Source organism: Mustelus asterias, chromosome 11 (assembly GCF_964213995.1).
Source record: "Mustelus asterias chromosome 11, sMusAst1.hap1.1, whole genome shotgun sequence".
Taxonomy (NCBI): Eukaryota; Metazoa; Chordata; class Chondrichthyes; order Carcharhiniformes; family Triakidae; genus Mustelus; species Mustelus asterias.
The window spans coordinates 33,162,958-33,188,428 of NC_135811.1; the positions used below are offsets into that span (position 1 = coordinate 33,162,958).

The 25,471-nt window shown below is 40.1% G+C and overlaps 1 protein-coding gene across 1 annotated transcript in view; it reads left to right on the plus strand.

The window, feature by feature from the left end:
* Positions 1-22,457, plus strand: part of abraxas2 (abraxas 2, BRISC complex subunit) — a 40,875-nt gene extending 18,418 nt beyond the window's left edge. The window contains exons 3-9 of the mRNA XM_078223405.1: positions 6,231-6,267; positions 12,627-12,693; positions 14,059-14,249; positions 14,504-14,623; positions 16,572-16,656; positions 18,044-18,158; positions 18,932-22,457. Of these exons, the coding sequence (XP_078079531.1) occupies positions 6,231-6,267; positions 12,627-12,693; positions 14,059-14,249; positions 14,504-14,623; positions 16,572-16,656; positions 18,044-18,158; positions 18,932-19,383 (1,067 nt within the window). The 3' untranslated portion in view covers positions 19,384-22,457. The remainder of the gene's footprint in view (positions 1-6,230; positions 6,268-12,626; positions 12,694-14,058; positions 14,250-14,503; positions 14,624-16,571; positions 16,657-18,043; positions 18,159-18,931) is intronic.
* The last annotated feature ends 3,014 nt before the right edge of the window (positions 22,458-25,471 follow it).

Here is a 25,471-nt window from a genome sequence, read left to right on the forward strand (position 1 = left end):
TTCAGCGGTGTGTGTGTGTGCGTGCGCGTGTTCAGCGGTGTGTGTGTGTGCGTGCGCGTGTTCAGCGGTGTGTGTGTGTGCGTGCGCGTGTTCAGCGGTGTGTGTGTGTGTGCGTGCGCGTGTTCAGCTGTGTGTGTGTGTGCGTGCGCGTGTTCAGCGGTGTGTGTGTGTGTGTGTGTGCGTGCGCGTGTTCAGCGGTGTGTGTGTGTGTGTGCGTGCGCGTGTTCAGCGGTGTGTGTGTGTGTGTGCGTGCGCGTGTTCAGCGGTGTGTGTGTGTGTGTGTGTGCGTGCGCGTGTTCAGCGGTGTGTGTGTGTGTGCGTGCGCGTGTTCAGCTGTGTGTGTGTGTGTGTGCGTGCGCGTGTTCAGCGGTGTGTGTGTGTGTGTGTGCGTGCGCGTGTTCTGCGGTGTGTGTGTGCGTGCGCGTGTTCAGCGGTGTGTGTGTGTGTGCGTGCGCGTGTTCAGCGGTGTGTGTGTGTGTGCGTGCGCGTGTTCAGCGGTGTGTGTGTGTGTGCGTGCGCGTGTTCAGCGGTGTGTGTGTGTGCGTGCGGCCGGCGATTATGTTAAGTTGAGTTAATGGACTTTTGTTTATTTAAGTTCCACTGGGATCTCTGCTTAGAGTGATTGACTGACAGGGTCATGTAATGATGTGATTTATGAACAGAGAAAGGCTTTTGCAGAAATGAGTTGGAAGTTCTGGCTGGGGTTTGTTTAAGGACAGAGGTCCTCCTGCTGCGCTCTCCACAAAATCTCTCTGAAATCTTCAAGGCTGTTTGCAGTCATTATCACAAGTATATTTTTGGTTGCTAATTGTATTTAAAGTCTGAAATAAGAAACAATGATAAGTTAGAAATTTGAGTTGTTTCTTTTAATGTTTAAATATTGTTGAATGGATAACAGCTAGGATGCCCTATTTATTAGTGTTAAACTTAATCTGTTAAATAAAGTTTGCTTTTACTATAACATATCATTAATTTGTCAGTGGAATTACTCTTGGGATGAAGCATCCTATCCTCATTTATTGCCAAAGTAGAAAAATTGTTGGAATCTATTCTGGCTTCCTAATGTAATTTGGGATTCTGGTCCAGGGCCCGAACAATACATTGACTGCTCTATGCATCCTAAGATTTGTGAAAATAGATTGGGTGATAAAACGGTTGAACAAATTTTCCCTCTTTTGTCAATATTACGGCTGGTAAATAATTTTCCCTGTGTTTATTTGGAAATGTAATTTGTCTTCCATCATAAACAGTTAAACCAAGGGAGTGTGGAAATTCCTCCAGAAATAACCACCTCATGGGATATTGCGAAGGGACTGTTTCAGTAAAGGTGTAAACAGACAGGTTGTGTAGTCAGGTGAGTGCCCCAGAATATTTGTTTAAACTGGAGAATAATTGATTTGTCACAAGAGTTTGAGGGCAGTAATCCGAGATTCTATTGTAAACTCTAGGGAGAGGGGTGGTGGTTATTCACTGGTTGGATGCTTCATAGAATTAATGTAAGATGATGTTGATGCTGAAGGAATTGCAATTATGATCTGGTCGCTAGTTAAACACTAGCAGTTCATCAGTGGGAAGTGGATGCTGCTGTTACATGATTTCTAAACTTGCAGATGACACCAAATGATTTCTAACCTTGAAGATTTGTACCATTTTGGATGGGGACAGGGTGGGGATAGTCCATACTGAGGATGACTGCAACAAATTACAGAAGAACATTAATAATCTTGCAAAATGGGAAAATCATTGCCAAATGAAGTTTAATACAGATAAATGTATCGTAGTAAAACACAGAAACTAGAAGCAGAAGTAGGGCATTTGGCCCTTCGAGCCTGCTCTGCCATTTATTTTGATCATGGCTGATCATATTCAATATCCTGATCTCTCTCTCTCTCTTCTCTTTCTCCACCCCCCCCCCCCCCCCCCCCCCCCCCCCCCAAAATCCCTTGATCCCTTTAGCCCCAAGAGCTATATCTAATTTCTTCTTGAAATCGGACAACATTTTGGCCACAACTACTTTCTGTGGTAGTGAATTCCACACATTCACACCCTCTGGGTGAAGAAATTTCTCCTCACCTCAGTTCTAAAAGGTTTACTCTTATCCTCAAACTAAGACCCCTAGTTCTAGACTCCCCCATCATTGGGAACATTCTTTCTGAATCTACCCTAGTCTAACACTGTTAGAATTTTATATGCTTCTATGAGATCCCCTCTCACTCTTCTAAACTACAGTGAATATAATCCTAACTGAGTTAGTCTCTCCTCATATGACAGACCTGACCTTCCCAGGAATCAACCTGGCAAACCTTTGCTGTATTCCCTCTGCAGCAAGGACACCCTTCCTCAGCTAAGGACACCAAAACTGCACACAATACTCTAGGTGTGGCCTCACCAACGCCCTATATAATTGCAGTAATACATCTCTATACTCAAATCCTCTCGCTATGAAGGCCAACAAACCATTTGCCTTCTTTACTGCCCACTGTATCCTCGCGCTTACTTTGTGACGACTGCACAAGGACACCACAGTCTCGTTGAGTATCTAACACTCTAAATTTGCACCCATTCAAGTAATCTGTCTTCCTTTTATTGCTAGCAAAGTGGATAACCTTGTGTTTAACCACATTATACTGCAAGTGCCATACATATGCCCACAAACTCAGTGTATCCAAAACACGCTGAAGCATCTCTCCCTCCTCCTCTCCGCTCACCCTCCCACCCAACCTCCTATCAGCTTCAAATTTGGAGATAATATATTCAGTTCCCTCTTTCAAATCACTAATATATAATGTGGATAGCTGGGGTACATGTTGGTGGAGATCCTGTGGTGCATTGGGCCGTATCTCTGCTTCTGAACCAGAAGCTTTGAGTTTGAACCTCACCCCGATACTTGATAGCCAAGGGAAGTGTGTTCATAATGCAGCCAAATAGGTTGAATAGCAACCTGAAAATCCTTCCAGCACAGGCCAATAGCAGGCAGCAAGGATGAGAGAAATTCCTGGTCAGCCACGTGATTAGAAAGAACATTGCAACCTCGACCACCACTGTCATAGCTCCAGACTACAACTTGCACATGAGTGTATGTTGCCACAGCAACCTGAGCTTGCTGAGTAAACTGTAACATACCACCACATTTTGGCCGGAAGGAAAAGGTGACTTATTACTTGAAGGTACAAGTCTAGGTGGGCTAGAGGAACAAAGAAGTTTTGGAGTATGAATACATCGATCATTAGAAGTTACAGCACAGGTTGGCAAGGCCACTTAAAAAAAAAAGCAAACCTGTAACCACATGGTTTGGAGCTGGGACTGCAACTGTTTACAATATATATTAATGACTCGGAGGAAGGAAACAAATGTACTGTAGCCAAATTTGCAGACAACACAAAAATAGATGAAAAGGCAAGTTTTGAGAGGGATATAAAGAATTTACCAAGAGATATTGATAAGTTAAGTAAGTGGGGGTGGGGGGGTGGGGGAGGAGAGTTGACAAATGGAGTACAATGTGGGAAAATGTGAAGTTCATTTTGGAAGGGAGAACAAAAGGACCACGTATTATGTAAATGGAGAAAAACTGCAGAAAGCTGCAACATAAAAGAACTTGTGTACAAAATGCAGAAAGCCAGCACACAGATACCGCAGGTAATCAGGAAGGCTAATGGAATGTTAGCTTTTATTTCAAAAGTGTTAAGAGTATAAGAAGTCTTGCTGCAACTGTACAAGGTACTGGTGAGACCACATCTGGAGTATTTTGAGCAGTTTTGGTCCCCTTATTTAAGGAAAGATATTATTTCATTGGAAGCAGTTCAGAGAAGGTTCACGAGGATGATCCCGGGTATGGAAGGATTGTCTTATGAGAAAGGGTTAAACAGTTTGGGACTCTACTCATTGGAATTTAAAGGAATGAGAGATGATCTAATTGAAACATATAGGACAGAGTAAATGCTGAGAGCATGTTTCCCTCATGGAAGAGTTTAGGACCAGAGGGCATAGTCTCAGCATAAAGAGGTGCCAATTTAATTCTGAGATGAGTAGAAATTTCTTCCGAGGGTTCAGACCTTGCCACAGAGAGCTGTGAGGGCGGAATCCTTGTGTATATTTAAGGCAGAGATAGATTTTTGATCAGTAAGGGAATCGAGGCTTGCGAGAAAAGGATAAGAATGTCGGATCAGCCATGATTCTATTGAATGGCGGAACAGGTTTGAGGGCTGAACAACCTATTCATGTTCCTATTATGGTCTAAGAAATCCAATGAGGAATTCAGAAAAAGCTTCTTTACTTGGTGCTGAAAATGTTGAACTGTCTACCACAGGAAGTGGTTGAAGTGAATGGTATAGATGCATTTAAGGGAAAGCTGGACAAGCATGTGAAGAAGAAGGCAGTAGATGGTTATGAGAGGGAAGATGGGAGGAAGCTGAGTGGAGCATAAACTTCAGCATGAACTGGTTGAGTCACAAGGCATGTTTGTGTACCATATATCCAATGTAATTGTTTTATATTGCGACAATCCAGTTCTGCTGTCATGAAATGCAGCCGTACAACTATAGTCATTTAACAACTGTAAATGCTTAAGCTTATTCTGTTGCCTTCAGCTCAGTTAGTTTTTTCTTTAACCTTATTCTGCTCTGGACTTGGTAGGACAGTTAAAACTGCTATCTAATGTGGTATGATGGATTTTTTTTTTCTTGGATGTCAAATGGAAATGGCTTGAGAGAAGGTACAGAAAGTTTGGAACAAACTAAGAGGGGAAAACAGAATAGAAAATCTTATAATATGGGGTATGGTTAATGAACTATGCCATGTAACTCCTATTGATGAATTCATAAACTTGTGATCTGATAAAGTATAACCTATTAATTATCTGAATGTAGCTGTTTGCTAAATCTTTGTTAATGTAACTGCCAACAGCTCAGTTTTGCTAGTTCCCAAGTTAGTCTTGATGCCAGTAGATAGCTCATTTGTTGGATGTTATTTGCCAAGGCAGCAATATGTGATGCAATAGCAGTAGTGTAGTGGTATTGTCACTGGACTAGTAATCCAGAGACCCAAGACAAGATCTGGGGACCCAGGTGCAAATCTCACCATGGCAGATGATGAAATTTGAAAATCTAATTGTCTTAAATCCCCATCTGGTTCACTCATGTCCTTTAGTTAGGGAATGAAATCTGCCATCCTTACTTCATCTGGCTTGCATGTGAATCCAGGTCCACAGCAATGTGGTTGATTCTGAAATAGGGAGCAGTTAGGGATGGGCAGTAAATGTTGGCCCAGCCAGCGATGCCCACATCCCACAAATAAATTTTTAACAGCTTAACATTTGTCATTGGGAAAATGTTACTGTCCATCGTAAATATGTAATAGAGCATTCAGAAATGCATAAAATAATCAAGCAGAGGCAGAAGGCTTCATGAAGGGGAAATCATGCCTGACAAATTTATTAGAATTCTGAGAGGTGGTAACACGCAGGATATATAAAAGGGAACCAGTAGATGTAGACTTCCAAAGAGTGTTTGATAAGATACCTCAAAAAAAGCCTACTTAAGGTAAGAAGAGCCCATGGTGTTGGGGGTAGTATACTAGCATGGATAGAGGACTGGCTAACTAATGGAAGAGTTGGAATAGGAGGGACATTTTCAGGATGGCAACCTGTGACTAGTGGAGTGCCATGGGATCAGTGCTGGGGCCATGATTATTTCCAATATGTATTAATGACTTGGACAAAGGAAGTGAATGTACTATTGCCAAGTTTGCAGGTGACTTAAAAATAGCTTTCACTCCAGCAGGAGGTTCTGCAGATATTGCTTCAGTACTTCATGAAGTAATTCATCAATGAGCACCAATGTAATATGTGAATAATATTCCTACAGCAATCTTTCAAAAATAAGTTTTGGTTTTCTGCTGGTTTACTATGGCTTAGGCTATTTGTTCCTTGAAGTGAGTCAGTTTTCATTTGGCAAAAGTTATAAACCCTAGAAAATCTCAATATTCCAGCTATGCACTGTGCTTAATTTTTACATACTACAGGCTAGCTTCTGGAATAACATAGAATGTTTAAAGTTGCACATGGCTAGCTTTTGTGAATATTTGTAGTATGGTAATTGTTCTGTTTATATCCTCAGAGGGTCTGAATCTGCAGTACAGTAATTTGCACAGTAATCTGTATGGTTATTTTAAAAATGTTAAGTGTTATTCCACAGATTTAGTACTAAAATATGTTTATTTTGGTTTTATTACAGAAATCCACAACCATGAACCAGGTTACCAACTCTTTAGGTAGGCAATTGTATTCTGTTTAATTATTTACTGAAACTACTTTGGCAACCATAGAAATTGCTTGTGAATTATTTTAGTTCCAAACACCCAGTTTGCATGTCTTTCTAATAGTTAGAAAGGGAGGGGCAGTGGAGGGAAGGAGGGGTTGTGGTGGTTGAAGATCATTCATCCCCACTCCAGGGCATCACCACAGCAGTCCCTCGGTAAGGTCCGAGGCCCAACCATCTTCAGCTGCTTCATCAATGACCTTCCTTCCATCATAAGGTCAGAAGTGGAGATGTTCATTGCACAATGTTCAGCACCATTCACAACTCAGATACTGAAACAATACCTGTCCAAATGCAGCAAGACATGGACAATATTCAGGCTTGGACTGACAAGTGGCAAACAGCATTTGTGCCACAGAAGTACCAGGCAATGACCATCTCTAACAAGAAACGACCTAACCATCACCCCTTGACATTTAATGGCATTATCATTGCTGAATTCCCCACTATCAACATACTGGAGTTACCATTGACCAGAAACTGAACTGGACTAGACATATAAATACTGTGGCTACCAGAGCAGGTCAAAGGCTAGGAATCCTGTGGCGAATAATTCACCTCCTAACTCTCCAAAGCCTGCCAACCTCTGCATGGCACAAGTTAAGGGTGTAATGGAATATTCTCCACTTGCCTGGATGAGTACAGCTCAAACAACACTCTAGCAGCTCGCCAGCATCCAGGACAAAGCAGCCCACTTGATTGCTATTCCTTCCTCACTGATACACAGTAACAGCTGTGTATACCATCTACAAGATGCACTGCAGGAACTCACCAAGGTTCCTTAGACAGTACCTCCCAAACCCGCAACCACTACCATCTAGAAGGACAAGAGCAGCAGATATTTGGAAACGCCATCACCTTAAGGTTCCCTTCTAAGTCACTCACCATCTTGGCTTGGAAATGTATCACCATCCCTTCACTGTCGCTGGGGTCAAAATGCTGGAACACACTCCCTAACAGCACTGTGGATGTGCCTATGCCAAGTGGACTGCAGCGGTTCAAGATGGCAACTCGCCATCACCTTCTAAGTGGTAACTAAGGATAGGAAATAAATGCTGGCCTAGCCAGCGACATCTACATCCCGTAAATACATTTTAAAAAATACCTCTGCATCAATGCTGTCTTTTCCTGTCACGCTGTTAACACTTCGTTATAGCGGTTGTTGTGCTGTCTGTTTCCAAGCTACCACTTTTTTTACTGTGACACTTAACGAACTCCATTGAATCAGAGCTGCTTTACAACTGCGTTTCCATGTTAGCTCAATACTGAACGATTGTTTCCTAACCACAGCTTGTCTGGTGAACTGAATGGATTTGGTTGGTGTTAAGTCGACCCCTTGACTGAAAGAGGTCTGACCAGCAACAATTCTATTTCAAATTAATTCTTTTAAGCTGCCATACTTGTAATTTTGTGTAAATTGATCATCAATAAAAAAAATGGAAACTTCCCTGGTCATACTTATTAGGCTTCACCTGCTCAACAAGAGTATTTTGCTGAAACTGAAGTAGACATTGAATGTTTTCAAAGAACAGTGCAACACAAGAACAGCCCCTTCAGACCACCAAGTCTGTGCCAACATAGATTCTTCTCCGATCTAATATTTTCTTGCCTCTACATGGTCCATATCCCTCTATTCTCTGCCTTTTCATGTATCTATCCAGATGCCTCTTGAACATTGTTATAGAATCTGCTTCCACCACCACCAGCAGCGAGTCCCAGACATTTCACTACCCTCTGTATGAAACACTTGCCCCATACGTCTCTCTTAAACTTCCCCCTCTCACTTTCAACCTATGCCCCCGAGTAATTGACCCTTCAACCCTGGGAAAAAGACTCTGACTATCCACTCTATCCAAGCCTGTCATAATCTTGTAAACCTCTATCAGATTCCCCCTCATCCTCCTCCGCACCAATGAAAACAATCCAAGTTTGTTCAACCTTTCTTCATAGTCCATATCCTCCAAACCAGGCAACATCCTGTAAATCTCTTCACTCTTTGCAATGCATCAACATCCTTCCGGTAATGTGGCAACCAAAATTGTACACAATACTCCAAGTATGGCCTAACCAAAGTCTTATACAGCTGCACCATGATTTTCCAATTCCTAAACTCAACGCCCTGACCGATGAAGGCTAGCATGCCATATGCCTTCTTGTCCACCTGAGTTGCCACCTTCAAGGAACTGTGGATCTGCATGCCAAGATCACTCTGTATGCTAATATTTCTAAGGGCTCTACCATTTACTGTATGCTTTCCTTCTGCTGTAGACCTTCCAAATCGCATCACCTCACATTTGTCCGGATTAAATTCCATCTGTCATCTTTGAGCCCAGGTTTCCAGCTGATTTATATCCTGCTGTATCCTCTGACAATCCTTCACTATCCGCTACTCCCCAAATTTTTGAATCATCTGCAAATTTACTAATCAGGCCACTGACATTTTCCTCCAAATCATATGGAACCTTATCAAAGACTTTGCAAAAGTCCATGTATATAACATCCACTGCTCTGCTCTAGTCAATTTTTCTTGTCACTTCCTCAAAGAACTCAATCAAGTTTGAGTCACCTCCCCTTCACAAAACCATGTTGCCTATCGCTAATAAGCCTGTTCTCTTCCAGATGCGAGTCCCTAAGAATCTTCTCCAATTTCCCCACCACTGACGTAAGGCTCACAGGCCTGTAATTTCCTGAATTGTCTCTTCTGCCCTTCTTAACCTTCCTCTGTTTATCTCCAATTGCAGCGGGATCTTGATCAGTTGGGCCAGTGGGCTGATGAATGGCAGATGGAGTTTAATTTAGACAAATGCGAGGTAATGCATTTTGGTAGATTGAACCAGGGCAGGACTTACTCAGTTAATGGTAGGGTGTTGGGGAAAGTTACAGAACAAAGAGATCTAGGGGTACATGTTCATAGCTCCTTGAAAGTGAAGTCACAGGTGGACAGACTGGTGAAGAAGGCATTCGGCATGCTTGGTTTCATCGGTCAGAACATTGAATACAGGAGTTGGGATGTCTTGTTGAAGTTGCACAGGACATTGGTAAGGCCACACTTGGAATACTGTGTGCAATTCTGGTCACCCTGTTATAGAAATAATATTAAACTAGAAAGAGTGCAGAAAAGATTTACTAGGATGCTACCTTAGATAAAGGTACACGGAGTTGGGGGTAAAGTGTCAGCGTGGATTGAGGATTGGCTATCTAACAGAAAGCAGAGAGTCGGAATAAATGGGTGCTTTTCCAGTTGGCAATCAGTGACTAGTGGCGTGCCGCAGGGATCGGTGCTGGGGCCTCAACTATTTACCATATACATAGATGATCTGGAGGAGGGGACCGAGTGTAGGGTAACAAAGTTTGCGGATGACAAAGATGAGTGGGAAAGCAAATTGCGTGGAGGACACAGAGTCTGCAGAGAGATTTGGATAGGCTAAGTGAGTGGGCAAGGATCTGGTAGATGGAGTATAATGTTGGTAAGCGTGAGGTTATCCACTTTGGAAGGAATAATAGTAAAATGGACTATTATTTAAACGGTGAAAAATTACAACATGCTACTGTGCAGAGGGACCTGGGGGTCCTTGTGCATGAATCACAAAAACTCAGTTTGCAGGTGCAGCAGGTAATCAAGAAGGCAAATGGAATGTTGGCCTTTATCGTGAGAGGGATGGAGTATAAAAGCAGGGAGGTCATGCTGCAACTGTACAGGGTACTGGTGAGGCCGCACCTAGAGTACTGTGTACAATTTTGGTCCCCTTATTTAAGAAAGGATATATTAGCTTTGGAGGGGGTACAGATGAGGTTCACCAGGTTGATTCCGGAGATGAGGGGGTTAGCTTATGAGGAGAGATTGAGTAGACTGGGCCTGTACTCATTGGAGTTTAGAAGGTTGAGGAGAGATCTTATAGAGCCATGTAAGATAGTGAAGGGGCTAGACAGGGTAGAAGCAGCGAGGTTATTTCCACTTACAATGGAAACAAGAACTAGGGGGCATATCCTCAAAATACGGGGGAGTCAATTTAGAACAGAGTTGAGGAGGAACTTCTCCCAGAGGGAAGTGAATCTTTGGAGTTCTCTGCCCAATGAAGCAGTAGAGGCTACCTCGTTAAATATGTTTAAGTCACAGATAGATTTTTTAACCATTAAGGGAATTAAGGGTTATGGGGAGCAGGCGGGTAAGTGGAACTGAACCCACTATCAGATCAGCCATGATCTTATTGAATGGTGGGGCAGGCTTGAGGGGCTAGATGGCCTACTGCTCCTATTTATTATGTTCTTATGTACCGGGATTTGATGGATCGAGTTATAAGGAGAGGCTGAATAGACTGGTACTTTTTTCTCTGGAGCGTAGGAGGTTGAGGGGTGACCTTGGAGGGGTCTATAAAATAATGAGGGGCATAGACAAGGTAGATAGTCAACATCTTTTCCCAAAGGTAGGGGAGTCTAAAACTAGAGGGCATAGGTTCAAGGCGAGAGGGGAGATAAAAAAGTGTCCAGAGGGACAATTTTTTCTCACACAGGGTAGTGAGTGTCTGGAACAAGCTGCCAGAGGTAGTCGTAGAGGTGGGTACAATTTTATCTTTTAAAAAACATTTAAATAGTTATATGGGTACGATGGGTATAGAGGGATATGGGCCAAATGCAGGCAATTGGGATTAGCTTAGGGGTTTTAAACAAAAAGGGCGGCATGGATAAGTTGGGCTGAAGGGCCTGTTTCCATGCTGTAAACCTCTGTGACTCTATGACTGACTCTATGACACTTTTGGTGGAGTCTTGTTATTTTTTATCCTGAAACCTGCACTTCTAGCTTCTAAATGTGCTGACTTTTACTATCATATTTTGAAGTGTCCTATTCAATGTACATCAAAGAAAATGTCTTCAGTTACAAGATAGCATTTCAGTGAAGGATGTTGGATGTAATAAAAGACTGAAGCAGCTGCAGCAGCTCATAAAATGCTGTTGACTCCAATCTGCTGCCACAGCATAGCTACTTTCGTCATATTCTATTTTGATGGAAGAATACATTTGCATAGCTAAGCAAAATGAATGTGTTTGACTTACCATTGTTTAACTGTACCGCTGGCCGTTGCACTGTCATTGACTCCGTGAGGTGTTTTTCTGGAAACGTTAACTTGATGTTGATTTGTGTCTGAAGAACCCTGACCATGTGAGGTAATAGTCCAGAAAATATCCTAAATTAAAATGTAGCCTGTTAAAGATACAAGTCTTCTGTGAGTCAGAGGTTTCCCTTCCACATTCTGTCATTTGTGTTGTTGCACTTTGAATAAACACCAGAGTGCTGTGTGGTCAGTTCGTACTTTTCCTTTTGAAATTATAGATCTTGAGGTCCCAAGCTTCTGCAGTTGACCAGTTTGCAAAACAATTAAGTGGATGTCATATTGAAGATTTGATTAGTCTTTTCAAGCTGTTCTTTCTGGTCTATCCAATAATGAATTGTATAATAAAAGCAAATTACTGTGGACGCTGAAATCTGAAACAAAAACATCTAATGAATTCTATAATGTGCCTTGGACAGTGTTGTAGATATAATGCTGATATACAGTGCAAAGGACATTACCTCCAAATACTTTCACTGCACTGTTTAGTTTCTGTAGTGTAGTACCTGTGTTGCTGCACACCAACCACAATAATCAGATGACAATAACATTAAACTCTTAACTTAATGTTTACAGTTAATATCTTAACGTAGAGCTGATGACTTTCTCAAATGGCAATAACTAAAAATACCATCCTCACTATTTATTACTGGCTGTTAGTGTTTCTGCCACTATAAGCAATCGGATGGTCAAACCTGCAATTAGTTATGTATAAACCTATTACCAATGCCTGATGTTTGTGACCATTAACAGAACGTGTGGGGTTCTGGTGATATTTTATTCCTTGCTACCTTTGTTTCTGAGAACATACAATTCAAGTTTAACCTGGAATGGTTTTCTTTTGGTCACACAGATCCCAAGTGCATGAAATAAAATCAGTGGGTAAATCGGTAAATATAGTGAGGTGCTAAACATCTTACTAAACTGCACAAAATAATTGGCATGCTAATGTATTTTAAACAATGCCTTTTTAATTGACTCCTAAAGGCATGGCAATGCTAATTGCCTATTCTAGATGGCTGCCCATGATAAGTGTGGATAGTGTAAGTGGAACTTCCCACCTAGCTGGTCTATGTATACACTGACTTCTCTCAAGCAACTATTGACATCTCCTCCGATGTCTACTCATGTTGAGATATTAGTATGCTTTTTTTTGTCACATTACAAGGACTGCATTTTCTAATGTAAAATTTGTCATTTTCAGTTTTTACGACTATGCAGGAAGAGTTGATGAAGAAAATCTGGATAGAATTCTCAAAGGAAGGAGGAAAGTAAGTATTCACTTTGCTAGTAAATGTTTCACTCTCCTTTTTTAAAGTAAACATTGCGACATAAGATCAGGACTAGGACCATTCAACCCTGTGAGCCTGTGGCACCCTTCAGTTTGATCCTGGTTATTCTGTGGTGTCAGCCAACGCTCAGTTAGTTGCACTGTTAGCCTCTGAGTTGGAAAGTTCTGGGTTCAAGTTCTTCAGGACTTGAACACATCAAAACTGACACTTCAGTGCTGCACTGTTACGAGCAGGGGAGTTCTACCCAGTATCCTGACCAATATTTATTCCTCAATCAACATCACAAAAACAGCTTATCTAATCATGGTCACATTGCTGTTTGGGGGTACTTGCTTATGCAAAGTGGATACAGATTACAAATAGACTGTCTTCAGTATTTTTTGTTAGCTATGAAATGCTTTGGGATATCCTGTAGTCATGAAAGGCTCTAAATAAAGTTTTTCTTTCTGCACCTCGGCTCCATTTCACCCACCTTTGATCCATATTGCTCAATATGTTAACCAAATAAAAATCTATCTCAGTCTTGAAAGACTTGGTTCAGCTTCCACAATCTTTTGGTGAGATTGCCACCACTCCTGGTTACACTCCAAAATAACATGACACTGACTTTAAGATTATTCCTCCTTATTTTGGATTGCTCTACCAATGGACATAATTCCTTTGTGTCTACACTATCTATTCCTTTTAAACATCTCAATGAGATCAGCCCTTCACCATCTAAACTTCAGGGAATCCAAACCAAGTTTATGTAATCACTGCTCATAATATGACACACAGGCCTGTGTTCTCATCAAGGTTAATGTATCCTTCCTGAGGTGTGCTGTCCAAAACTTAATGCAGTTCTCCAGATGAGGCCTGACCAAGACTCTGTATAACTGGAGCATAACCTCTTTCTCTTTATATTCAAGCCCCTTGAGATGAAAGCTAATCTATCATTAGCTTTTTGATTAATTTTGTACCTGTTATATTTGTAAATTTTCAGTGATTTCTATTGGAAGGCCCTGCAACTTGACCTACTGTCTGTACTAACACTTGTCAAATTATGTCTTAAGCTGTAATTTTTCCCCTTGGACCCAATTGCAGTGCCATTGCAGACCCTTGATTCAGTTCTGAAATATACACAACAGAACTAAGCTGATTACAATCCTTATCACTCATTATTTTGTTACTTTTTGAATAAGAGAGCAACAATGTCTGAATTGTTAAAAATGTCAACTCCTGATTCAGAATCAAATCTCAAGGAGAAATTCTCTCCCGTTAATATGTGAATGTTTAATGATGTGTTACACTGTGATGATGTGAACTGTCACACATGAAAGTACTTCTAGTTTCCTCCTCCTGTAGAATGTTATTGGCTGGTACAGATTTAGACGGAATACACAACAGCAGATGTCCTACAGAGAACATATTATCCATAAACAGCTGACAAACATCCTTGGAGTGCCTGATCTAGTCTTCCTTCTATTTAGCTTCATCTCCACAGCAAACAACTCAACACATGCATTGGAGTATGTGCTCTTTAGGTCCAATCGCCGGTAAGCCATTCTAGCTTGGTAAGTCTAAGCTGTATTATGTGAATGAATTCTTTAAAAAACAAACTTGAACATTTACTTCATAACTAACAAGTGAAACTGTTAAATTTTAAAAGTTAATCTGTTTATACTCGAGTTGACAAACTTTTACTTTATGAATTACATTGTTCAATCTGATTAGGAAAATACTCAAACACAGGGTCTTGTGTTGCCATGGGCCATTTCAGATTTTAAAATAGCTGACTTTCTTTCTGAAGGTATGATCAGAGAGTTTCGCTCACTATTCCAAATTTGGGGAATACTAGTCAACAAGAGTACAAGAGCTCCTCAGTACCAAACACATCATGGAATTATGACAAGGTGGTAACAGAACATGGGTGAGTATTAAACTATCAGTTTGAAAATATTCCAACACAGAATTGTTTAAATGAGATATGGTGAGATTACTTTGAAAATCATAGTGATATCGTCTGTGTTGTCTTCGGTAACTTGTGGGAATTATGTTCATGTTGTTGGAATCACAAGTCTGAAGTAAATACCTGTCGTCCTAATCATGGCAGTGACGTCAGTTTCTTATGTTGATTTGAGCTAACATGAGCGGTGCATTTTATGGCAGTCTCTGCTTAGTGAAATACATCCATTCTCAAATTTCAATTTCCATTTTATGATCATGGTAACTTAAACTGATGGTCCCTCCCATTGCGGGGCTCTTTCTGTTAACCAGTAAGCCTGACATCTAAAGGATGCAATGATATGTACAGAAGAGCAAAATATTACAGGTGCTTGAAGTTTTTTTTAAAATGAACACGGGAAATCTAGTTGGCCCACATGGGAAAGAGAATCAGACAAAATGTTTTGGATATAGAACCTTGATGTTTCTAGCATTCTCTGTTCTTCATAACTATTCTTTTTAAAAGGAGGTGGGGCTGCTAATAGCCTCGTTGCTATTTACACTGGTACCAGTGCGTAGGTTACAAAAAGAGCAAACTGGTTTCAACTTGTCTGTGTTTCATGAATCTAATTTCAGTTTATAGCAAGGGAATGCTGTGCTTTCTGATCCATGACAGACCCGGACAAGTGCAAGGATCCTATCAAAATGAGCTTGAAATTGACCTTACACAGTTTGGTATGCAACTGAAAGATATAGAGCTTGTAATGTGACCAATCATCATTTGATCATCTGGTATATTCCTTCAGAATTACGTTTCATGTTTTCTCTCACAATTGGGGCAAACTACAATTAATTTTTCGTGATGACTGCAGCTATGAGTAGATTAGTTACATTCCCTTCGAGATGGCTGTCCACACATTATCCATTGCAATCTGAACATGCTGGCATCCTCATGTATCAAACTTTGCGCCGAAATTAGCAATGGAATCATTTTATTGGGTACTCGCTATCAAGTAAACAGTTGAGCAATACAAACTGCATATGTTTCAAGTACCGTTTTGCCCTGAATTTGATATCCATCTGGTGAATAGTGGACAAAGGTGCAATTGATTTCACGTCTCTGGTAAAAGGGGGAGAAAAGTGGCTTCAATTCCCTCTTGTGACTGCTACCCGTTGCCCCAACCATACATTAGGTAAGATCGGAATAGTTCAGCTATAATGTCAAAACATCATCTTTCCTCTCTCGTCACCTAGCCCCCCCCTGCAGCACCACCATGAGCAGGCCCAAATAGATTGTTGAAACTCAGCTGAGGCTCACCTGTGAATAACAATGAGCTGGAGAGTGTGTGCGCTACTTTTGAAGCCATGTGTCAAAAAGGGTAAAGGGGAAAAATACATTTGGGCAGCAAAAATGCTATCCTACTTTTTGGCCCAATCTACTTTCACTTGAGCTACTAAAATTAGTGTTAGGTTTGTTTTGCAGCAAATGAAAGCTATTGAATTAAAACTCGTATAAAGAAAAGCTTCAATGTGAATACGTGTAATGGTTCATGTCTCTTGAATCACAGAACCTTTTTGTACTGATCTAGCTGTATGTCAGAACGTTAAGACATTTTAATGGTCTCTCAGTAGCTGTGATGAATACATAATGTATGCTACAAGTGCTGGGTACTGAACAAAGTCTTCTCAACATTCCTATCCCATTTACAGATTAAAAGTTGCCTTTGCAAAGCTTTATTTGCTCACTATTCAGTCATTTACTTTCACACTACTTTCAAAAAGTCGCATTTAGTTACTAAATCTTAATTCTTCAGTGTTGAAAACAGCTGCTGATTTGTAATGTCCTGTGGAATGGCATGGTTCTCTTAAACATGGTGCATAAATGCAATTTCAGGCTTGAGTTAACAAACACTTTTTTTATTTTCTTGATGCAGGGCTGAATTCTTTGACAAAGATGGAGTGATTAAAGATATTAGAGCCATTTATCAGGTGTACAATGCACTTCAAGAAAAACTGCAAGTAAGTTAGATTGTTGTGCTGGGAGTTAAGTACGAATAATTGAATGCAAGGTCTCACTTGTGTGATTCTCACATTCTTATTTAGTCTTGCTATTAATTGTGAAGATGTCTATATTTTTAAAATACATCTGTGCACGACACCTTGTGATCTTGATGCACTTTGGATTTGAAATGGTGACAATTGTTTTCAAGGTTATAATTGTGGATGTATAAGAGACATGAGCTAACGATAACAGATTTTGATAATTTGTTCAGTTCATAAATCGTTCTGTGACCTGTAAAATTAACTGTCTTGAGTATGATTTAATCCTTTTCTTCAGGTGTGGGGAGCACCACTGTACCCTAAATTCTCATGGTTTCTATTGCACTGTGTATTTATTTTGATCTACCTCAACTGTGATTGCAATCTACAATTAATTTTTAGTGATGACTGTGCTAAGTAATGCATTCTGAGGCAAAAATAATGAACCTCATGAACTCCCAACTTGTCAAATGTAGCTAGTACATTTGTATCCCCCTTCTGTGCCCCACTACATTTAATTTAAAATCCTAATCTACAGATTCCTCTACAAGTCTCACACCTCCCTTGCACTGCCCTTTGGTCCTCTGACTCCACTTTGTACATGCTCTTGTTGCTGCCCTACCACTGGCAGGGGGTTTGTAGTTGTCTTGCCCTATATTCTGGAACACCCTTGCTAAATCCCTAAAACAGGTTGGTAAGACCTCAGCGAAGAATATGATTGAGATCCCTGTGCCATTTCTTCTCCATCACCAAAACTGCCTATTGTATACTGCCATAATAGCACCTATCCCTGCCCCTGCCACAACTCATCAACTGCTGAAACCCTCATTCATGCTTTCATTACCTCTAGATTTGGCTATTTCAATGCTCTACTGGACACCCTCCTCTCTTAAATTGGACTTCATCCAAAACTCTGCCCGTCCCCTAACTAAGCCTTGTTCAGCATCAGCCTTGTCTTCCCAACCAGAAGTGCTTAAAATTCTCATCCTTGTGTTCAAATCCCTTCATGGCTTCATCTCGCCCTATTACTAGCGTTGATGGACTTCCCAGAACTGTTTCTCTAACTCTGGCATCTTTCTTCACCCTCCCATTAGCATCCACATCGTAACAATCTAAACCTTAATGTCTGGCATTTCCTTAAGCATATTAACCTCCAATCTCAATCACACTTTCAAACCTACCTCTTTGATTCAGCTTTTGTCATCTATTCCAGTGTTGTCTTTGGCTCAATGACAGTTCTTGTTCTGTACGCTTCTTTGAAGCACCTTGGGATACTTTTCTGTGTAAAATGCTATATGGGCAAATGGTTGAATTAAAGTATTTTCTTTTGTTCTTCAATTTTTACCTTATTTCAACCCTTCTGCAGACAGTATGTGGAGAGGTGGAAAAAAGTGAACGAACAGTTGAAAGCTATTTACTCGAAGTGGATAAACTGAAAAAACAAATAGCACGTAGGAAAAGAGAGATTGCGGAGGAAAAGAGTAAGTAACTATGAAGTATAAATTTACATACTGCTAGGATTGTAAAAGAAACATTTTGTTTTATGTTGAGCGTTCTCACCAGGACTGAGATTTTATTTTCTTGAAAAAGCAAATAAGAACAGAAGGCTAACACTCCTTTTCATAGTTAGCAGAATCCTGGATCAGGTATGCAAAATGCAATGAAGTGGACATCTTTAAACTCCAGGGGGAAAGACTTGGATCAAAGCGTTTGCCATAAAAAGTCATAATGGAATCAAAATATTTTATTAACTTTATTATTTGTGTTCATTGACTGTTGTAGATGAATAGAAAAGTTAATTAAAATGCTGCTGGTCTATATTGTTGGACTCAGAATGCCTGTTTGAAAATATTCCTCAGTGGGCTGTTACAGCATTAGTTTCACAAAAGTAAAAGTAAGCCTGTGAAATCAATCAAATCAATTCAAATATTTGTGCCCAAAATTGCCAAACGCAGATTTGTTTTTTAAAAAGATGAACAAATTGACCCAGTGGCACAGTTATGGTTACTCAGTTAGTCAGCAGTGCTGCTTTAATTTTGGAATTTGAATGTGCTTCCTTTTCTCAACTGGCCTAGAACTGCCCTTCTCCGTTGTATTTAAACCAAGGACAAGTCTTATATATTTCTTCTCGCCTCTAAAATAGACTCGGGTGAATGGAAATAAAGCGCACATACAAGTTGTTTTCTTTGACTAAATAAATGTGGTAAAAATGATTCCAGTTCTTAATCATTTCGTTGTTGATGTTTCTACTTAGAACTTCAAGAGGCTGCACTGAATAGAGGATTAGCTGAAGAAAATTCAGAGCACATGCCTATTCTGCGGTTCTGTCCTGGACAAGCAATGGAAGTGCATATGCAAGAAAGCCCGGACTCCTCTATTGTTCAGTTGCCTAATTCTGATCTATCTGATACTGCTAGGGGCAATTTGCAGGTGATGAGTAGTGTTTATGTGCCTCGGTTGCAGGGTGTGGGTTCAGCTGGTAAAGCTTCAACAAGCACAAGTGCTCCCAACTACTATGGAATCAGAATGGAGAGCCCCCAGTCACAAAAAGCACACGGGGACGGCGTTAATAAAGAAGAGGACAATTATGAAAGCTTACATGAACCTTCAGAAACGTCTGACAATGAATATGCTGCATTGGGCGACATGTGTCCGAATTCACATCCAGATGAAGATACAAATGGCCCTCAAACTTCACAAATATAATGGATTCTTAGACACTAATTTTGTGATGCACATTAATTTTGAAAGATGTGGGAAAGATGGTTTCCAGGCCAAGCAATTGAATCGATGTGGAAGATTGCTGTGTGCAGAAAGCTTAAATATCCTACATGTGATGGTTTATTGCCTTGTGCAAAGTGTGCTTTCAGATAAACAGGATGTAGGATTATTTGCCTGTACTCTTTAGAAAGGTTCACGTGTAACAGCCAAAAAAATTGCTTCCAATGGCACAATACCAACTATTGGCACACAATGTTAGCACCAGATAGTTTTTCTTTTTTTTAAAAAACAAAGTGGTATCACAGGCTTAACCAATCGCTGCTGGGTCTGTACCTAATGAAGAATTTGTTTTAAATTGATAATATTGTACCTCTTGCACTATATTTTGTTTTGCCTTTTTTGCAGGCTCACAAAAGGGAAAGTTGTCTGCGGCCTTCAAAATTTACCCCATTAAGAGCCAAATTAGTGCTTGTTGAATTCTTCGTAACCTAATTGGAACAAAGATTGATTATATAATTGCTTTAGCTTGCACGTTGTAAGAATGTCTGTGACTAAGACTGTCTTTTTGGACATTTTTGAAGTAGTGTAGTGTACTGTATCACTACACTTCACCATCCAGTCCTTTTAAAAATGGAACTGTAAATTGCCAGTATGTAATCCAAAAAAAAGTTTGGTTTCTTCATCAATAATGTGCCTGACTGGTGTTTAGTATAGCAAAATTTGTATATAAAATTAATCTACTGCTCACCGCTCCTGTTTTACTAGAATTATTGCTATGTTCCTTTTTGGGTGCTGTAACTTTCTCGGTTTTATTGCAATTCTGTTTTGCCAAATTTTTAGTTTTTTAAATGAAGCTAACAGAGGTTTCAGTTCATAAATATGATGGGCATCAACTTTGGAATCAACCAGAGGTAAAGGAAATTGGAGATTAATGGAAGCAACTCTTTTAGGAGAAAAGACGAGCATTGTTTTAATTTACTGACTTCTGAATTTGTCCAAACATGACTGCCAAACATGACAAAATCGACCTTTTGAGTAGCTGTCTAATCTTTGAAAAGGGTGACAATCTTTTATACAACTTGAGACAAAAAGGATTTGTGTAGAAGTTGTTTTCTGTGCTACGTTTGTCATTCACAGGGAGCTTTTACGTTAGCTAATGTGCGCAATCCTGTACTCGGGAATTTCCCCCGTGCATCTGTTTGTGTGTGCGTGCACGTGCGTCTATCTATAAAGAGAAAGAAAGCGTAAAGCAAATCCATTTCAAAATGAAAGCTAACTCCCCAAACAGATTTTGTGAATCTGATACTGCAGTAAATCTCTGATCCAAATTTACCTAACTTTATTCAAAGCAAGTTTTTTTTTGAGGAAGGAGGTACTTGATGTGGAAAATGTACTTTGTTCCAACTGTCTGCAATCTGTTGTACAATACCCAGTTTTATCCTTCACATCGTTTTTCTTGGGTAACGAATTTGATTTGGGTGTGCATTGCAACTGAACGGTTTGGTTTTATAAAGATTTCAATTTGACCGGCTAACTAACATGAAAGGAAAATGTACTTATGGCTCACTGACTTTTCTTTGATGAATGCTACAATTTTCATACAATGAGAACAGCACAAACATTTACATTTCCCAATGTATGTAAATACCGCTCTTACCGTCAAATGATAGGATATGTGAGACAGAAGTTTGCACAAAAGTTGAGCCTCAAACTGTTTGCTAAATTAAAATTCAAGTGGCATTTGTAAGTGGTAATTCTAGAAAGCTTTTGCAGGTACATTTGAAATTGGTCAATATAAATTATGTCTTAATCAACATTAATATAAATGTAGCTGTTAAAGATAAACTGCTAGCAGCAGTAACAAACTGGAATAAAATTAACTTGAGCTTTAGTGTCACACTTCATTTCTGAGAAGAAAATAATTAACTTTTGAGGTCTGTAAAAATGCATCTAGTTTCTTAGGTACTAAAATACTTAATTTCAGAATAAAAATAAATATTGCATAATCTAATCCATCCTGCATAAATATTTCTTCCACAACTTATGAATTCAGAAGCTGGATATATTTGTGGCTGCCAAAGTGTTAGTGGAAGGGCCATTATAGTGGGATTTTTGGAGTGCTCTCGTGGATTGGTTAATATTCCCTGTTTGTGATGTGCTCGGAATATAATGGAAGGGTGTAATGCTCTTACTGTATACACAGTGGAAAATACATCCCTTCACCAGCACTGTCATCTCTTGTCTCCTTACAAGCACCAAATTTCAATGAGAGCTGACCATTAGTGGTTCCCTACTTTAATTTTCAGTAAGTTTATTGTCTGTAATTTCAGAAATTTTAACAGCTAATGTTGCTCTCAATATTGCATAGGACTTGACTGAATTCCTATTAGTGTTTTCACCAGTTTATACTGCCTGGGAGGGTGATGGAGGCCAAAAATCTTACAACCGTTGAAAGCTATTCAGATGCGCACTTGAAGCATCGTAACATTCAAGAATATAGGACAAGTGCTGGAAAATGGGATTAGTGCAACTTTAGTGGTAATCGTTGTTAGTGCAGACTCGATGGGCCAAAGGGCCTTTTCTGTGCTGTATGACTCTATGACCTTGTATCCTGGGGCCTTAAAATTTTAAGTTTCTATATGGAGTTGTTTTTTCCCCCTGTAAAACTATTCAGCTCGCTATAGCTTGGGAAGCAATGTCTTATGCGGACAGTGACTAAAACACTCTGATCTTGACCTAAGCTACAGAAACAAAATTAGATGATGAATATAATGATTACTGAGTGTGGCATTTATGTAACACTCTCTTCCATCTGTATTTGCTGAATTTTGAATCCATTATTACTGACAACAGATTTTCTGAAACACCATAATGGCTGCTGTATTTTTTTTGAAAGTGGCACTGACTAATTGTGGTGTCAGCTGTTTCACAAAGCTTATACTGTACTGAATATTGAAGCTACAATTGCAATAATGTTTTGTGGTGTTCATAAATTGTGTCTGTAGTAAGAATGAAACCCAGTGAAGTTTTTGGTAATAAAATCAAAGGTGTTTCATGTCTAGGATCCATGTACCACTAACTGACCACTTTCTGCTGACACTTCCCAAGGGTTTCCTCACCAAATTGCACAAACCACTCAACAGAGCAAATGATAGATTTGGTCCTCTAGGAGGATCATTCTCTGAAATTTGAAATGTTCACATGCTAGCAGTTAATTCAAGCCCGTAAAATTGTTCAGAGGTCGAAACTGTATACTTGAGTCACCATTTACTATTTTTTCTAATGGCACAGCATCACAACATAGGTGATGACAGTGGTGGCATTATATCCTAGTGACAATCTCAACAGAGAGGGAAGGTTTTCGACGACATGCTCGACATAGTTTTAAATACCAGTGTTGGTATTTAGTCAAATGTACTTAGATTCAGAATTAGGAAGTATTCACTGGCAGTTTAGAAAGTTGCAGTGAACAATCCTTAGCATTGCACTGTCTCTTGTATTTGGAGTCAGCAATTTAGTGCTAAATGGAAATGTGGAAAGTATGAAGATGCAGTAATTTTTTTTATATGCATATGCACAAAATATTGTATAGTCTGTAAAATAAGTGGCAAAGGAAACAGCTTAATGGATATTATCTTCCCTGCCCTTGGAAATTATTAAGCTATTGAAAATAAAAAAAAATATGAAATGCCACTTAGCCATTGATATCCTGTTTTTATCCTGAATTTTATCCCTATTTGCTGTCTTTTATATTCTGTTTATACTGAATTATCTCTTGTCTGCCTTGGGTTAGTATTTCACGTTAAAATTGTAGTCCATTATAAACTGCACCAGAATTTGCTGATAGTGCATCATCCAATCCAAAGGCTAATTGCAGTTTCACTGAATCCAATTTTTCTAAAATTTTATTACCATCTTCCAGAGAGTCTATGAATTGTGATTTTTCTTCTCCCCCGCTGGAAAGTAAGATGATACTAACACAGGCTTGAGGTCAATAATCTGAGCACAACTGATTTGGATGAGTAAATGTCATGTGACCATGCTATCCTTGTACACAGATCACCTCAATTATATTTATTTAGGGCATGTAATTGCGAACATGGTTCCCTTCACTTGGGAACCAGTAGTTTGCATGTAAAATTTATAATGTGTTGCTTACTGGACAGAAATACTCCAGAAGAGTGAAATGAGCAGTGACTACAGTGGGTGATTTGGAAGTTGCAAAAGGTTTAGTTGAATAGATAAGTTTTGAGAAGGTACAGCCTAGACAGCAGAATGTTCCGCCATTGATAGAGAGAGAATGGGATGAGGCAATGCAAAGATTTAGACATCTTTTGAAATCAGGTAAGGTTTGGTCTGTGATGGGAATGATGGTCATTTGTAAATTGCTAGTATTCTTAAAGCAATACTGTTGAATCACTTTTGTGATGTTCTGTTCTGGACAAGCTTGCTTTCACCTATCTCAAGCTGATATCACCACAGCCATAAAACTGCTGCTGTGGGCAAGTCTCTGGGAGCTGATGGCATTCAACCTGAAATATTCAACTATGGAGGAGCTCACCTGATTAGACAGTGCATTAGCCCCTACTGTTTAGTCTGCAATTAGGGCATTGTTCTAATCTTGGCACAATGCTTTTATGACCTAACTGTACCAACAGAAGTGAAACCAGTCCATCTGTGACAATCAACGTGACTATAGGGAGACCCCTCAACTCAGTTCGGAGGTACTGCTCTCTTGGGAGTATCCTTTCCAACAACATCAGGTTAGGTGATGAAATTGCCCATCACCTAGCGCAAGCGGGAGAATTCTGCACACTAACCCACAGCCTTTGAGGGGGGTATGAAGTTTGTCACAAAGATCAAAGTCTAACAGGCAGTGGTTGTCATGTCACTTCTCATTGGTTATGAATCATGGACAACCCATTAATGCATTAACAGTAGTGGTAGGGTGTGTCTAGTTGCTTTAAGGTCTATCTGCAACATCAAGTGGCAGAAGAAAATGCCTAAAACTGAAGCTCTTGCCAGGTGCTGCATAGTTGGAATCGAGTATGCTCATCCGAGCTCAACTTGTTCTCCTCATCTCAGTCCTAAAAGGTTTACCCCATATCCTTAGACTACAACCAGCAAGAGCATCCATCCTAGCTAGCGCTGTTAGAATTTTAAAGGTTATTAGGCACTGCCTGCCATTTGGAAAATGATACATTAATTGCTATTCATTGTTTCCTGTCTGTCAACCAGTTTTCTATCAATCTGCTTTAATTGTGCATGCTAATCTCTTATGTGGGATTTTGTCAAAAGCCTTCTGAAAGTTCAAATAAACCACATTCACTGGCCAATTTGGAGGCATCTTCCTTGGATCTAATACTATCTCTAGTTTCCCTTGTAAGCCAATGGTTTGGCCACCTTTCCTATTTTACTTTTGAGCCAGACAGGAATGAACAATTGGTGCAGTTCACTGAACCATGCACTCTTTGGATGTTTGCTCTTGCCCATCCACCATCATCACTAAGTATGTTTCCCAATCCATCGTAGCCAACTTGTGGCTCATACCATCATAGTTTCTTTTATTAAGGTTCAGGACCCTAGTCTCACGATCCACTATCACTCTCCATCTTGATGAGGAATGGCCGCTCATCTCCAAAGGGGTCTCACACAATTAGACTGCCCTCATTACACAATACCCAGTCCAGCATAGCCTGTTCTTTAGTTGGCTCCTCAATATATAAAGGTCATAAGGGTAATGTACCAGAGAGTATTCCAGTGGCGACAGGTGAGAGAGGGGAGGGGAGTGAGCAATTAGTGGTGGGGTCACCTGTGGTTGTCCCCCTCCAAAACAGGTATGTTGTCCCCCTCCAAAACAGGTATGTTGTTTTGGATAGTGTGGAGGAGGATGACTCTCCAGGGGTAAGCCACAGTGACCAGGTCACTGCCACACAGTCAGGCTCTGTGGCCCGGAAAGGAGAGAGAGGGATTAGGAAAGCAATAGTGGTGGGGGACGCGTCGGTTAGAGGCACGGACAGGCGATTCTGTGGGTGCGAACAGGACTCCAGGATGGTAGTCTGCCTACCTGGTG